Source organism: Pseudophryne corroboree, chromosome 7, assembly GCF_028390025.1.
Source record: "Pseudophryne corroboree isolate aPseCor3 chromosome 7, aPseCor3.hap2, whole genome shotgun sequence".
NCBI classification, from domain to species: Eukaryota; Metazoa; Chordata; class Amphibia; order Anura; family Myobatrachidae; genus Pseudophryne; species Pseudophryne corroboree.
This window is the reverse complement of record NC_086450.1, coordinates 512,649,810-512,664,211: the sequence shown is the minus strand read 5'-3', so window position 1 is coordinate 512,664,211 and position 14,402 is coordinate 512,649,810. Positions and strand designations below refer to the sequence as shown.

The 14,402-nt window shown below is 47.1% G+C and overlaps 1 protein-coding gene across 1 annotated transcript in view; it reads right to left on the bottom strand.

Annotated features, from left to right (window-relative positions):
* LOC134945906 (integrin alpha-M-like) overlaps nt 1-14,402 on the bottom strand; it is a 163,832-nt gene that overhangs the window by 95,124 nt on the left and 54,306 nt on the right. The window contains exon 2 of the mRNA XM_063935463.1: nt 819-889. Coding sequence (XP_063791533.1) covers nt 819-875 — 57 coding nt within the window. The 5' untranslated portion in view covers nt 876-889. The remainder of the gene's footprint in view (nt 1-818; nt 890-14,402) is intronic.

Below are 14,402 nucleotides of genomic sequence, written 5' to 3'. Positions count from 1 at the left end.
TGTCTATCCATACGTCTGAGTGTGCAAGGACTGAGACGCCCCCTGCCAGCACCTGTACACGCTGTAATACCGATCAGTCGCTCGCATAAAGAGAACGTGCCCCAGCCCTATGGCAGGTACAGTCCATACTTGCCTACCCTCCCGGAATGGTTGGGAGGCTCCCGAAAATCGGGTGACCCTCCCGGCCCCCCGGAAGAGCAGGCAAGTCTACCGATTACAGGGTTCCCCCCCTGCCCGGCTGCCCACTTAGCGAGTGAAGGCGATGTTGAATCGCGTCATGCAAGCCACGCCCCCCACTGTATAATGCCGGTAATTGCGGCATTACACAGTGGGGGCGTGGCTTGCATGACGCGATTCAGCAGCCACGCCCCGTCCCTCCTCTGACCCGCCTCCAGCCCGCCCCCGTGCCGCCTCCTCACATCACATCAGCTCACTGCCCGCCCCCATGCTGAGCCGACTGGCTGCTCTCTCCCGGTGAGAGCAGCCCAAAAGTCGGCAACTATGGTACAGTCTCTACGTCTAAACTTGACTCTCCCATAATACGGACCACCACTACATGCGTGCACTCAGACACGTGTATTCAGGACACCTCTTCGCGCGTGCGTCTGACATTACAGCTGCGGCTCTGCGCGCACACAGTCAGGTGAAACCCCAGTAACAGCTTTGCCTGACATCGGCAGCGCGTTCTGCCCTGAATCAGGCCTCAAGGTCAATCTACAGTAGACCTGACACTGTGGACTGTCCCCACCAGACTCCGGGATTTGATGTTTATATTCAGTCCTGTGAGCTGACAATCAGCGTCGCCTGACATGACTTACTAGTAACTGAGACGGGTTCTCTTGGACAGCTAGAGACATCCCCAGAGAAATATTCATTTCCTCCTGAGATCCTGCAATATAAGTGACACACAAATGTGATATTCCCCCCACAGTGTTACTCAGAGATTGTATATACAGTGTATACGGCATATACTGCTTCAGACACCAGCAGAACCAGTCCCGGGGCTCTGACAATGATATTCCCCCACAGCGTTACTCAAGAGATTGTATATACAGTGTATACGGCCTATACTGCATCAGACACCGGCAGAACCAGTCCCGGGGCTCTGACAATGATATTCCCCCCACAGTGTTACTCAGAGATTGTATATACAGTGTATACGGCCTATACTGCATCAGACACCGGCAGAACCAGTCCCGGAGCTCTGACAATGATATTCCCCCACAGCGTTACTCAAGAGATTGTATATACAGTGTATACGGCCTATACTGCATCAGACACCGGCAGAACCAGTCCCGGGGCTCTGACAATGATATTCCCCCCACAGTGTTACTCAGAGATTGTATATACAGTGTATACGGCCTATACTGCATCAGACACCGGCAGAACCAGTCCCGGAGCTCTGACAATGATATTCCCCCACAGCGTTACTCAAGAGATTGTATATACAGTGTATACGGCCTATACTGCATCAGACACCGGCAGAACCAGTCCCGGGGGCTCTGACAATGATATTCCCCCCACAGTGTTACTCAGAGATTGTATATACAGTGTATACGGCCTATACTGCATCAGACACCAGCAGAACCAGTCCCGGGGCTCTGACAATGATATTCCCCCACAGCGTTACTCAGAGATTGTATATACAGTGTATACGGCCTATACTGCATCAGACACCGGCAGAACCAGTCCCGGGGCTCTGACAATTATATTCCCCCACAGTGTTACTCAGAGATTGTATATACAGTGTATACGGCATATACTGCATCAGACACCAGCAGAACCAGTCCCGGGGCTCTGACAATGATATTCCCCCACAGTGTTACTCAGAGAATGGATATACAGTGTATACGGCCTATACTGCATCAGACACCGGCAGAACCAGTCCCGGGGGCTCTGACAATGATATTCCCCCCACAGTGTTACTCAGAGATTGTATATACAGTGTATACGGCCTATACTGCATCAGACACCAGCAGAACCAGTCCCGGGGCTCTGACAATGATATTCCCCCACAGTGTTACTCAGAGAATGGATATACAGTGTATACGGCCTATACTGCATCAGACACCGGCAGAACCAGTCCCGGGGCTCTGACAATGATATTCCCCCACAGTGTTACTCAGAGATTGGATATACAGTGCATACGGCCTATACTGCATCAGACACCGGCAGAACCAGTCCCGGGGCTCTGACAATGATATTCCCCCACAGTGTTACTCAGAGATTGTATATACAGTGTATACGGCCTATACTGCATCAGACACCAGCAGAACCAGTCCCGGGGCTCTGACAATGATATTCCCCCACAGTGTTACTCAGAGATTGTATATACAGTGTATAGGGCCTATACTGCATCAGACACCGGCAGAACCAGTCCCGGGGCTCTGACAATGATATTCCCCCCACAGTGTTACTCAGAGATTGTATATACAGTGTATACGGCATATACTGCATCAGACACCAGCAGAACCAGTCCCGGGGCTCTGACAATGATATTCCTCCACAGTGTTACTTAGAGATTGTATATACAGTGTATACGGCCTATACTGCATCAGACACCGGCAGAACCAGTCCCGGGGCTCTGACAATGATATTCCCCCACAGTGTTACTCAGAGATTGTATATACAGTGTATACAGCCTATACTGCGTCAGACACCGGCAGAACCAGTCCCGGGGCTCTGACAATGATATTCCCCCACAGTGTTACTCAAAGATTGTATATACAGTGTATACGGCCTATACTGCATCAGACACCGGCAGAACCAGTCCCGGGGCTCTGACAATGATATTCCTCCACAGTGTTACTCAGAGATTGTATATACAGTGTATACGGCCTATACTGCATCAGACACCGGCAGAACCAGTCCCGGGGCTCTGACAATGATATTCCTCCACAGTGTTACTCAGAGATTGTATATACAGTGTATACGGCCTATACTGCATCAGACACCGGCAGAACCAGTCCCGGGGCTCTGACAATGATATTCCCCCACAGTGTTACTTAGAGATTGTATATACAGTGTATACGGCATATACTGCATCAGACACCGGCAGAACCAGTCCCGGGGCTCTGACAATGATATTCCCCCACAGTGTTACTCAAAGATTGTATATACAGTGTATACGGCCTATACTGCATCAGACACTGGCAGAACCTGTCCCGGGGCTCTGACAATGATATTCCCCCCACAGCGTTACTCAGAGATTGTATATACAGTGTATACGGCCTATACTGCATCAGTCACCAGCAGAACCAGTCCCGGGGCTCTGACAATGATATTCCTCCACAGTGTTACTCAGAGATTGTATATACAGTGTATACAGCCTAAACTGCATCAGACCCCGGCAGAACCAGTCCCGGGGCTCTGACAATGATATTCCTCCACAGTGTTACTCAGAGTTTGTATATACAGTGTATACGGCCTATACTGCATCAGACACCGGCAGAACCAGTCCCGGGGCTCTGACAATGATATTCCCCCACAGTGTTACTCAGAGATTGTATATACAGTGTATACGGCCTATACTGCATCAGTCATCAGCAGAACCAGTCCCGGGGCTCTGACAATGATATTCCTCCACAGTGTTACTCAGAGATTGTATATACAGTGTATACGGCCTATACTGCATCAGACACCGGCAGAACCAGTCCCGGGGCTCTGACATTAATATTCCCCCACAGTGTTACTCAGAGATTGTATATACAGTGTATACGGCCTATACTGCATCAGACACCGGCAGAACCAGTCCCGGGGCTCTGACAATGATATTCCCCCACAGTGTTACTCAGAGAATGGATATACAGTGTATACGGCCTATACTGCATCAGACACCGGCAGAACCAGTCCCGGGGGCTCTGACAATGATATTCCCCCCACAGTGTTACTCAGAGATTGGATATACAGTGTATACGGCCTATACTGCATCAGACACCGGCAGAACCAGTCCCGGGGGCTCTGACAATGATATTCCCCCACAGTGTTACTCAAAGATTGTAGAGATGTGCACTTGAAATTTTTCGGGTTTTGTGTTTTGGTTTTGGGTTCGGTTCCGCGGCCGTGTTTTGGGTTCGACCGCGTTTTGGCAAAACCTCACCGAATTTTTTTTGTCGGATTCGGGTGTGTTTTGGATTCGGGTGTTTTTTTCAAAAAACACTAAAAAACAGCTTAAATCATAGAATTTGGGGGTCATTTTGATCCCAAAGTATTATTAACCTCAAAATCCATAATTTCCACTCATTTTCAGTCTATTCTGAATACCTCACACCTCACAATATTATTTTTAGTCCTAAAATTTGCACCGAGGTCGCTGGATGACTAAGCTAAGCGACCCTAGTGGCCGACACAAACACCGGGCCCATCTAGGAGTGGCACTGCAGTGTCACGCAGGATGGCCCTTCCAAAAAACACTCCCCAAACAGCACATGACGCAAAGAAAAAAAGAGGCGCAATGAGGTAGCTGTGTGAGTAAGATAAGCGACCCTAGTGGCCGACACAAACACCGGGCCCATCTAGGAGTGGCACTGCAGTGTCACGCAGGATGGCCCTTCCAAAAAACACTCCCCAAACAGCACATGACGCAAAGAAAAAAAGAGGCGCAATGAGGTAGCTGTGTGAGTAAGCTAAGCGACCCTAATGGCCGACACAAACACCTGGCCTATCTAGGAGTGGCACTGCAGTGTCACGCAGGATGGCCCTTCCAAAAAACACTCCCCAAACAGCACATGACGCAAAGAAGAAAAAAAGAGGCGCAATGAGGTAGCTGTGTGAGTAAGATAAGCGACCCTAGTGGCCGACACAAACACCGGGCCCATCTAGGAGTGGCACTGCAGTGTCACGCAGGATGGCCCTTCCAAAAAACACTCCCCAAACAGCACATGACGCAAATAAAAATGAAAGAAAAAAGAGGTGCAAGATGGAATTGTCCTTGGGCCCTCCCACCCACCCTTATGTTGTATAAACAGGACATGCACACTTTAACCAACCCATCATTTCAGTGACAGGGTCTGCCACACGACTGTGACTGAAATGACGGGTTGGTTTGGACCCCCACCGAAAAAGAAGCAATTAATCTCTCCTTGCACAAACTGGCTCTACAGAGGCAAGATGTCCACCTCATCATCATCCTCCGATATATCACCGTGTACATCCCGCTCCTCACAGATTATCAATTCGTCCCCACTGGAATCCACCATCTCAGCTCCCTGTGTACTTTGTGGAGGCAATTGCTGCTGGTCAATGTCTCCACGGAGGAATTGATTATAATTCATTTTAATGAACATCATCTTCTCCACATTTTCAGGAAGTAACCTCGTACGCCGATTGCTGACAAGGTGAGCGGCGGCACTAAATACTCTTTCGGAGTACACACTTGTGGGAGGGCAACTTAGGTAGAATAAAGCCAGTTTGTGCAAGGGCCTCCAAATTGCCTCTTTTTCCTGCCAGTATAAGTACGGACTGTCTGACGTGCCTACTTGGATGCGGTCACTCATATAATCCTCCACCATTCTTTCAATGGTGAGAGAATCATATGCAGTGACAGTAGACGACATGTCCGTAATCGTTGTCAGGTCCTTCAGTCCGGACCAGATGTCAGCATCAGCAGTCGCTCCAGACTGCCCTGCATCACCGCCAGCGGGTGGGCTCGGAATTCTGAGCCTTTTCCTCGCACCCCCAGTTGCGGGAGAATGTGAAGGAGGAGATGTTGACAGGTCGCGTTCCGCTTGACTTGACAATTTTGTCACCAGCAGGTCTTTGAACCCCAGCAGACTTGTGTCTGCCGGAAAGAGAGATCCAAGGTAGGTTTTAAATCTAGGATCGAGCACGGTGGCCAAAATGTAGTGCTCTGATTTCAACAGATTGACCACCCGTGAATCCTTGTTAAGCGAATTAAGGGCTGCATCCACAAGTCCCACATGCCTAGCGGAATCGCTCCCTTTTAGCTCCTCCTTCAATGCCTCCAGCTTCTTCTGCAAAAGCCTGATGAGGGGAATGACCTGACTCAGGCTGGCAGTGTCTGAACTGACTTCACGTGTGGCAAGTTCAAAAGGTTGCAGAACCTTGCACAACGTTGAAATCATTCTCCACTGCGCTTGAGACAGGTACATTCCACCTCCTATATCGTGCTCAATTGTATAGGCTTGAATGGCCTTTTGCTGCTCCTCCAACCTCTGAAGCATATAGAGGGTTGAATTCCACCTCGTTACCACTTCTTGCTTCAGATGATGGCAGGGCAGGTTCAGGCGTTTTTGGTGGTGCTCCAGTTTTCTGTACGTGGTGCCTGTACACCGAAAGTGTCCCGCAATTCTTCTGGCCACCGACAGCATCTCTTGCGCGCCCCTCTCGTTTTTAAAAAAATTCTGCACCACCAAATTCAAGGTATGTGCAAAACATGGGACGTGCTGGAATTTGCCCATATTTAATGCACACACAATATTGCTGGCGTTGTCCGATGCCACAAATCCACAGGAGAGTCCAATTGGGGTAAGCCATTCCGCGATGATCTTCCTCAGTTGCCGTAAGAGGTTTTCAGCTGTGTGCGTATTCTGGAAAGCGGTAATACAAAGCGTAGCCTGCCTAGGAAAGAGTTGGCGTTTGCGAGATGCTGCTACTGGTGCCGCCGCTGCTGTTCTTGCGGCGGGAGTCCATACATCTACCCAGTGGGCTGTCACAGTCATATAGTCCTGACCCTGCCCTGCTCCACTTGTCCACATGTCCGTGGTTAAGTGGACATTGGGTACAGCTGCATTTTTTAGGACACTGGTGACTCTTTTTCTGAGGTCTGTGTACATTTTCGGTATCGCCTGCCTAGAGAAATGGAACCTAGATGGTATTTGGTACCGGGGACACAGTACCTCCAACAAGTCTCTAGTTGGCTCTGCAGTAATGATGGATACCGGAACCACGTTTCTCACCACCCAGGATGCCAAGGCCTCAGTTATCCGCTTTGCAGCAGGATGACTGCTGTGATATTTCATCTTCCTCGCAAAGGACTGTTGGACAGTCAATTGCTTGGTGGAAGTAGTAAAAGTGGTCTTACGAGTACGACTTCCCCTCTGGGATGACCATCGACTCCCAGCAGCAACAACAGCAGCGCCAGCAGCAGTAGGCGTTACACGCAAGGATGCATCGGAGGAATCCCAGGCAGGAGAGGACTCGTCAGAATTGCCAGTGACATGGCCTGCAGGACTATTGGCATTCCTGGGGAAGGAGGAAATTGACACTGAGGGAGTTGGTGGGGTGGTTTGCGTGAGCTTGGTTACAAGAGGAAGGGATTTACTGGTCAGTGGACTGCTTCCGCTGTCGCCCAAAGTTTTTGAACTTGTCACTGACTTATTATGAATGCGCTGCAGGTGACGTATAAGGGAGGATGTTCCGAGGTGGTTAACGTCCTTACCCCTACTTATTACAGCTTGACAAAGGCAACACACGGCTTGACAAATGTTGTCCGCATTTCTGGTGAAATACTTCCACACCGAAGAGCTGATTTTTTTGGTATTTTCACCAGGCATGTCAACGGCCCTAATCCTCCCACGGACAACAGGTGTCTCCCCGGGTGCCTGACTTAAACAAACCACCTCACCATCAGAATCCTCCTTGTCAATTTCCTCCCCAGCGCCAGCAACACCCATATCCTCCTCATCCTGGTGTACTTCAACACTGACATCTTCAATCTGACTATCAGGAACTGGACTGCGGGTGCTCCTTCCAGCACTTGCAGGGGGCGTGCAAATGGTGGAAGGCGCATGCTCTTCACGTCCAGTGTTGGGAAGGTCAGGCATCGCAACCGACACAATTGGACTCTCCTTGTGGATTTGGGATTTCGAAGAACGCACAGTTCTTTGCGGTGCTTTTGCCAGCTTGAGTCTTTTCAGTTTTCTAGCGAGAGGCTGAGTGCTTCCATCCTCATGTGAAGCTGAACCACTAGCCATGAACATAGGCCAGGGCCTCAGCCGTTCCTTGCCACTCCGTGTGGTAAATGGCATATTGGCAAGTTTACGCTTCTCCTCCGACAATTTTATTTTAGATTTTGGAGTCCTTTTTTTACTGATATTTGGTGTTTTGGATTTTACATGCTCTGTACTATGACATTGGGCATCGGCCTTGGCAGACGACGTTGCTGGCATTTCATCGTCTCGGCCATGACTAGTGGCAGCAGCTTCAGCACGAGGTGGAAGTGGATCTTGATCTTTCCCTAATTTTGGAACCTCAACATTTTTGTTCTCCATATTTTAATAGGCACAACTAAAAGACACAGAGGTAGCTACAGCCGTGGACTACCGTACTGTGTCTGCTGCTAATATAGACTGGATGATAATGAGATGAAATCAATATATATATATATATATAATATCACTAGTACTGCAGCCGGACAGGTATATAATATATATTTATTATGTACTAATGACTGATGACGGACCTGCTGGACACTGTCAGCTCAGCAGCACCGCAGACTGCTACAGTAAGCTACTATAGTAGTATGTATCAAGAAGAAAGAAAAAAAAAACCACGGGTAGGTGGTATACAATTATGGATGGACCAGCGACTGCCGACACAGAGGTAGCTACAGCCGTAGACTACTGTACTGTGTCTGCTGCTAATATAGACTGGATGATAATGAGATGAAATCAATATATATATATATATAATATCACACTTGTACTGCAGCCGGACAGGTATATAATATATATTTATTATGTACTAATGACTGATGATGGACCTGCTGGACACTGTCAGCTCAGCAGCACCGCAGACTGCTACAGTAAGCTACTATAGTAGTATGTATCAAGAAGAAAGAAAAGAAAAAAAAACCATGGGTAGGTGGTATACAATTATGGATGGACCAGCGACTGCCGACACAGAGGTAGCTACAGCCGTGGACTACCGTACTGTGTCTGCTGCTAATATAGACTGGATGATAATGAGATGAAATCAATATATATATATATATAATATCACACTAGTACTGTAGCCGGACAGGTATATAATATATATTTATTATGTACTAATGACTGATGACGGACCTGCTGGACACTGTCAGCTCAGCAGCACCGCAGACTGCTACAGTAAGCTACTATAGTAGTATGTATCAAAAAGAAAGAAAAAAAAAAACCACGGGTAGGTGGTATACAATTATGGATGGACCAGCGACTGCCGACACAGAGGTAGCTACAGCCGTGGACTACCGTACTGTGTCTGCTGCTAATATAGACTGGATGATAATGAGATGAAATCAATATATATATATATAATATCACACTAGTACTGCAGCCGGACAGGTATATAATATATATTTATTATGTACTAATGACTGATGACGGACCTGCTGGACACTGTCAGCTCAGCAGCACCGCAGACTGCTACAGTAAGCTACTATAGTAGTATGTATCAAGAAGAAAGAAAAAAAAAAAACCACGGGTAGGTGGTATACAATTATGGATGGACCAGCGACTGCCGACACAGAGGTAGCTACAGCCGTGGACTACTGTACTGTGTCTGCTGCTAATATAGACTGGATGATAATGAGATGAAATCAATATATATATATATATAATATCACACTTGTACTGCAGCCGGACAGGTATATAATATATATTTATTATGTACTAATGACTGATGACGGACCTGCTGGACACTGTCAGCTCAGCAGCACCGCAGACTGCTACAGTAAGCTACTATAGTAGTATGTATCAAGAAGAAAGAAAAGAAAAAAAACCACGGGTAGGTGGTATACAATTATGGATGGACCAGCGACTGCCGACACAGAGGTAGCTACAGCCGTGGACTACCGTACTGTGTCTGCTGCTAATATAGACTGGATGATAATGAGATGAAATCAATATATATATATATAATATCACACTAGTACTGCAGCCCGGACAGGTATATAATATATATTTATTATGTACTAATGACTGATGACGGACCTGCTGGACACTGTCAGCTCAGCAGCACCGCAGACTGCTCAGTAAGCTACTATAGTAGTATGTATCAAGAAGAAAGAAAAAAAAAAAACCACGGGTAGGTGGTATACAATTATGGATGGACCAGCGACTGCCGACACAGAGGTAGCTACAGCCGTGGACTACCGTACTGTGTCTGCTGCTAATATAGACTGGATGATAATGAGATGAAATCAATATATATATATATAATATCACACTAGTACTGCAGCCGGACAGGTATATAATATATATTTATTATGTACTAATGACTGATGACGGACCTGCTGGACACTGTCAGCTCAGCAGCACCGCAGACTGCTACAGTAAGCTACTATAGTAGTATGTATCAAGAAGAAAGAAAAAAAAAAAACCACGGGTAGGTGGTATACAATTATGGATGGACCAGCGACTGTCGACACAGAGGTAGCTACAGCCGTGGACTACCGTACTGTGTCTGCTGCTAATATAGACTGGATGATAATGAGATGAAATCAATATATATATATATAATATCACTAGTACTGCAGCCGGACAGGTATATAATATATATTTATTATGTAATGACTGATGACGGACCTGCTGGACACTGTCAGCTCAGCAGCACCGCAGACTGCTACAGTAAGCTACTATAGTAGTATGTATCAAGAAGAAAGAAAAAAAAAAAAACCACGGGTAGGTGGTATACAATATTATATATATATTATATACAATTATATATATATATTATATATATTAAGCTGGTGGTGATTATTATAAACTGGTGGTCAGGTCACTGGTCACACTATCAGCAACTTGCAAGTAGTACTCCTAAGCAGACAATCACAATATATATTATACTGGTGGTCAGTGTGGTCACAATGGCAGTGTGGCACTCTGGCAGCAAAAGTGTGCACTGTACGTTATATGTACTCCTGAGTCCTGCTCTCAGACTCTAACTGCTCCCCACTGTCAGTGTCTCCCCCACAAGTCAGATATACATTATACAGTCACACTATCTATCTATCACTTCAGCAAGTAGTACAGGTTGAGTCTCCCTTATCCAAAATGCTCGGGACCAGAGGTATTTTGGATATGGGATTTTTCCGTATTTTGGAATAATTGCATACCATAATGAGATGATATGGTGATGGGACCTAAATCTAAGCACAGAATGCATTTATGTTTCATATACTCCTTATACACACAGCCTGAAGGTCATTTTAGCCAATATTTTTTATAAATTTGTGCATTAAACAAAGTGTGTCTACATTCACACAATTCATTTATGTTTTATATACACCTTATACACACAGCCTGAAGGTCATTTAATACAATATTTTTCATAGCTTTGTGTATTAAACAAAGTTTGCGTACATTGAGCCATCAAAAAACAAAGGTTTCACTATCTCACTCTCACTCAAAAAAGTCCGTATTTCGGAATATTCCGTATTTCGGAATATTTGGATATGGGATACTCAACCTGTAGTACTCCTCCTAAAGTACTCCTCCTAATGCTCCCCAAAATTACTACTGTGTCTCTCTCTACTCTAGTCTCACTCTCTATAAACGGAGAGGACGCCAGCCACGTCCTCTCCCTATCAATCTCAATGCACGTGTGAAAATGGCGGCGACGCGCGGCTCCTTATATAGAATCCGAGTCTCGCGATAGAATCCGAGCCTCGCGAGAATCCGACAGCGGGATGATGACGTTCGGGCGCGCTCGGGTTAACCGAGCAAGGCGGGAAGATCCGAGTCGCTCGGACCCGTGTAAAAAAACATGAAGTTCGGGCGGGTTCGGATTCCGAGGAACCGAACCCGCTCATTTCTAATATACAGTGTATACGGCCTATACTGCATCAGACACCGGCAGAACCAGTCCCGGGGCTCTGACAATGATATTCCTCCACAGTGTTACTCAGAGATTGTATATACAGTGTATACGGCCTATACTGCATCAGACACCAGCAGAACCAGTCCCGGGGCTCTGACAATGATATTCCTCCACAGTGTTACTTAGAGATTGTATATACAGTGTATATGGCCTATACTGCATCAGACACCGGCAGAACCAGTCCCGGGGCTCTGACAATGATATTCCCCCCACAGCGTTACTCAGAGATTGTATATACAGTGTATACGGCCTATACTGCATCAGACACTGGCAGAACCAGTCCCGGGGCTCTGACAATGATATTCCCCCCACAGCGTTACTCAGATAATGTATATACAGTGTATACGGCCTATACTGCATCAGACACTGGCAGAACCAGTCCCGGGGCTCTGACAATGATATTCCCCCCACAGCGTTACTCAGAGATTGTATATACAGTGTATACGGCCTATACTGCATCAGTCACCAGCAGAACCAGTCCCGGGGCTCTGACAATGATATTCCTCCACAGTGTTACTCAGAGATTGTATATACAGTGTATACAGCCTATACTGCATCAGACCCCGGCAGAACCAGTCCCGGGGCTCTGACAATGATATTCCTCCACAGTGTTACTCAGTTTGTATATACAGTGTATACGGCCTATACTGTATCAGACACCGGCAGAACCAGTCCCGGGGCTCTGACAATGATATTCCTCCACAGTGTTACTCAGAGATTGTATATACAGTGTATACGGCCTATACTGCATCAGACACCGGCAGAACCAGTCCCGGGGCTCTGACAATGATATTCCTCCACAGTGTTACTCAGAGATTGTATATACAGTGTATACGGCCTATACTGCATCAGACACCGGCAGAACCAGTCCCGGGGCTCTGACAATGATATTCCCCCACAGTGGTACTCAGAGATTGTATATACAGTGTATACGGCCTACACTGCATCAGTCATCAGCAGAACCAGTCCCGGGGCTCTGACAATGATATTCCTCCACAGTGTTACTCAGAGATTGTATATACAGTGTATACGGCCTATACTGCATCAGACACCGGCAGAACCAGTCCCGGGGCTCTGACATTGATATTCCCCCACAGTGTTACTCAGAGATTGTATATACAGTGTATACGGCCTATACTGCATCAGACACCGGCAGAACCAGTCCCGGGGCTCTGACAATGATATTCCTCCACAGTGTTACTCAGAGATTGTATATACAGTGTATACGGCCTATACTGCATCAGACACCAGCAGAACCAGTCCCGGGGCTCTGACAATGATATTCCTCCACAGTGTTACTTAGAGATTGTATATACAGTGTATATGGCCTATACTGCATCAGACACTGGCAGAACCAGTCCCGGGGCTCTGACAATGATATTCCCCCCACAGCGTTACTCAGATAATGTATATACAGTGTATACGGCCTATACTGCATCAGACACTGGCAGAACCAGTCCCGGGGCTCTGACAATGATATTCCCCCCACAGCGTTACTCAGAGATTGTATATACAGTGTATACGGCCTATACTGCATCAGTCACCAGCAGAACCAGTCCCGGGGCTCTGACAATGATATTCCTCCACAGTGTTACTCAGAGATTGTATATACAGTGTATACAGCCTATACTGCATCAGACCCCGGCAGAACCAGTCCCGGGGCTCTGACAATGATATTCCTCCACAGTGTTACTCAGTTTGTATATACAGTGTATACGGCCTATACTGCATCAGACACCGGCAGAACAGTCCCGGGGCTCTGACAATGATATTCCTCCACAGTGTTACTCAGAGATTGTATATACAGTGTATACGGCCTATACTGCATCAGACACCGGCAGAACCAGTCCCGGGGCTCTGACAATGATATTCCTCCACAGTGTTACTCAGAGATTGTATATACAGTGTATACGGCCTATACTGCATCAGACACCGGCAGAACCAGTCCCGGGGCTCTGACAATGATATTCCCCCACAGTGGTACTCAGAGATTGTATATACAGTGTATACGGCCTACACTGCATCAGTCATCAGCAGAACCAGTCCCGGGGCTCTGACAATGATATTCCTCCACAGTGTTACTCAGAGATTGTATATACAGTGTATACGGCCTATACTGCATCAGACACCGGCAGAACCAGTCCCGGGGCTCTGACATTGATATTCCCCCACAGTGTTACTCAGAGATTGTATATACAGTGTATACGGCCTATACTGCATCAGACACCGGCAGAACCAGTCCCGGGGCTCTGACAATGATATTCCCCCACAGTGTTACTCAGAGATTGTATATACAGTGTATACGGCCTATACTGCATCAGACACCGGCAGAACCAGTCCCGGGGCTCTGACAATGATATTCCCCCCACAGTGTTACTCAGAGATTGTATATACAGTGTATACGAGCCTATACTACATCAGACACCAGCAGAACCAGTCCCGGGGCTCTGACAATGATATTCCCCCACAGTGTTACTCAGAGATTGTATATACAGTGTATACGGCCTATACTGCATCAGACACCGGCAGAACCAGTCCCGGGGCTCTGACAATGATATTCCCCCACAGTGTTACTCAGAGATTGT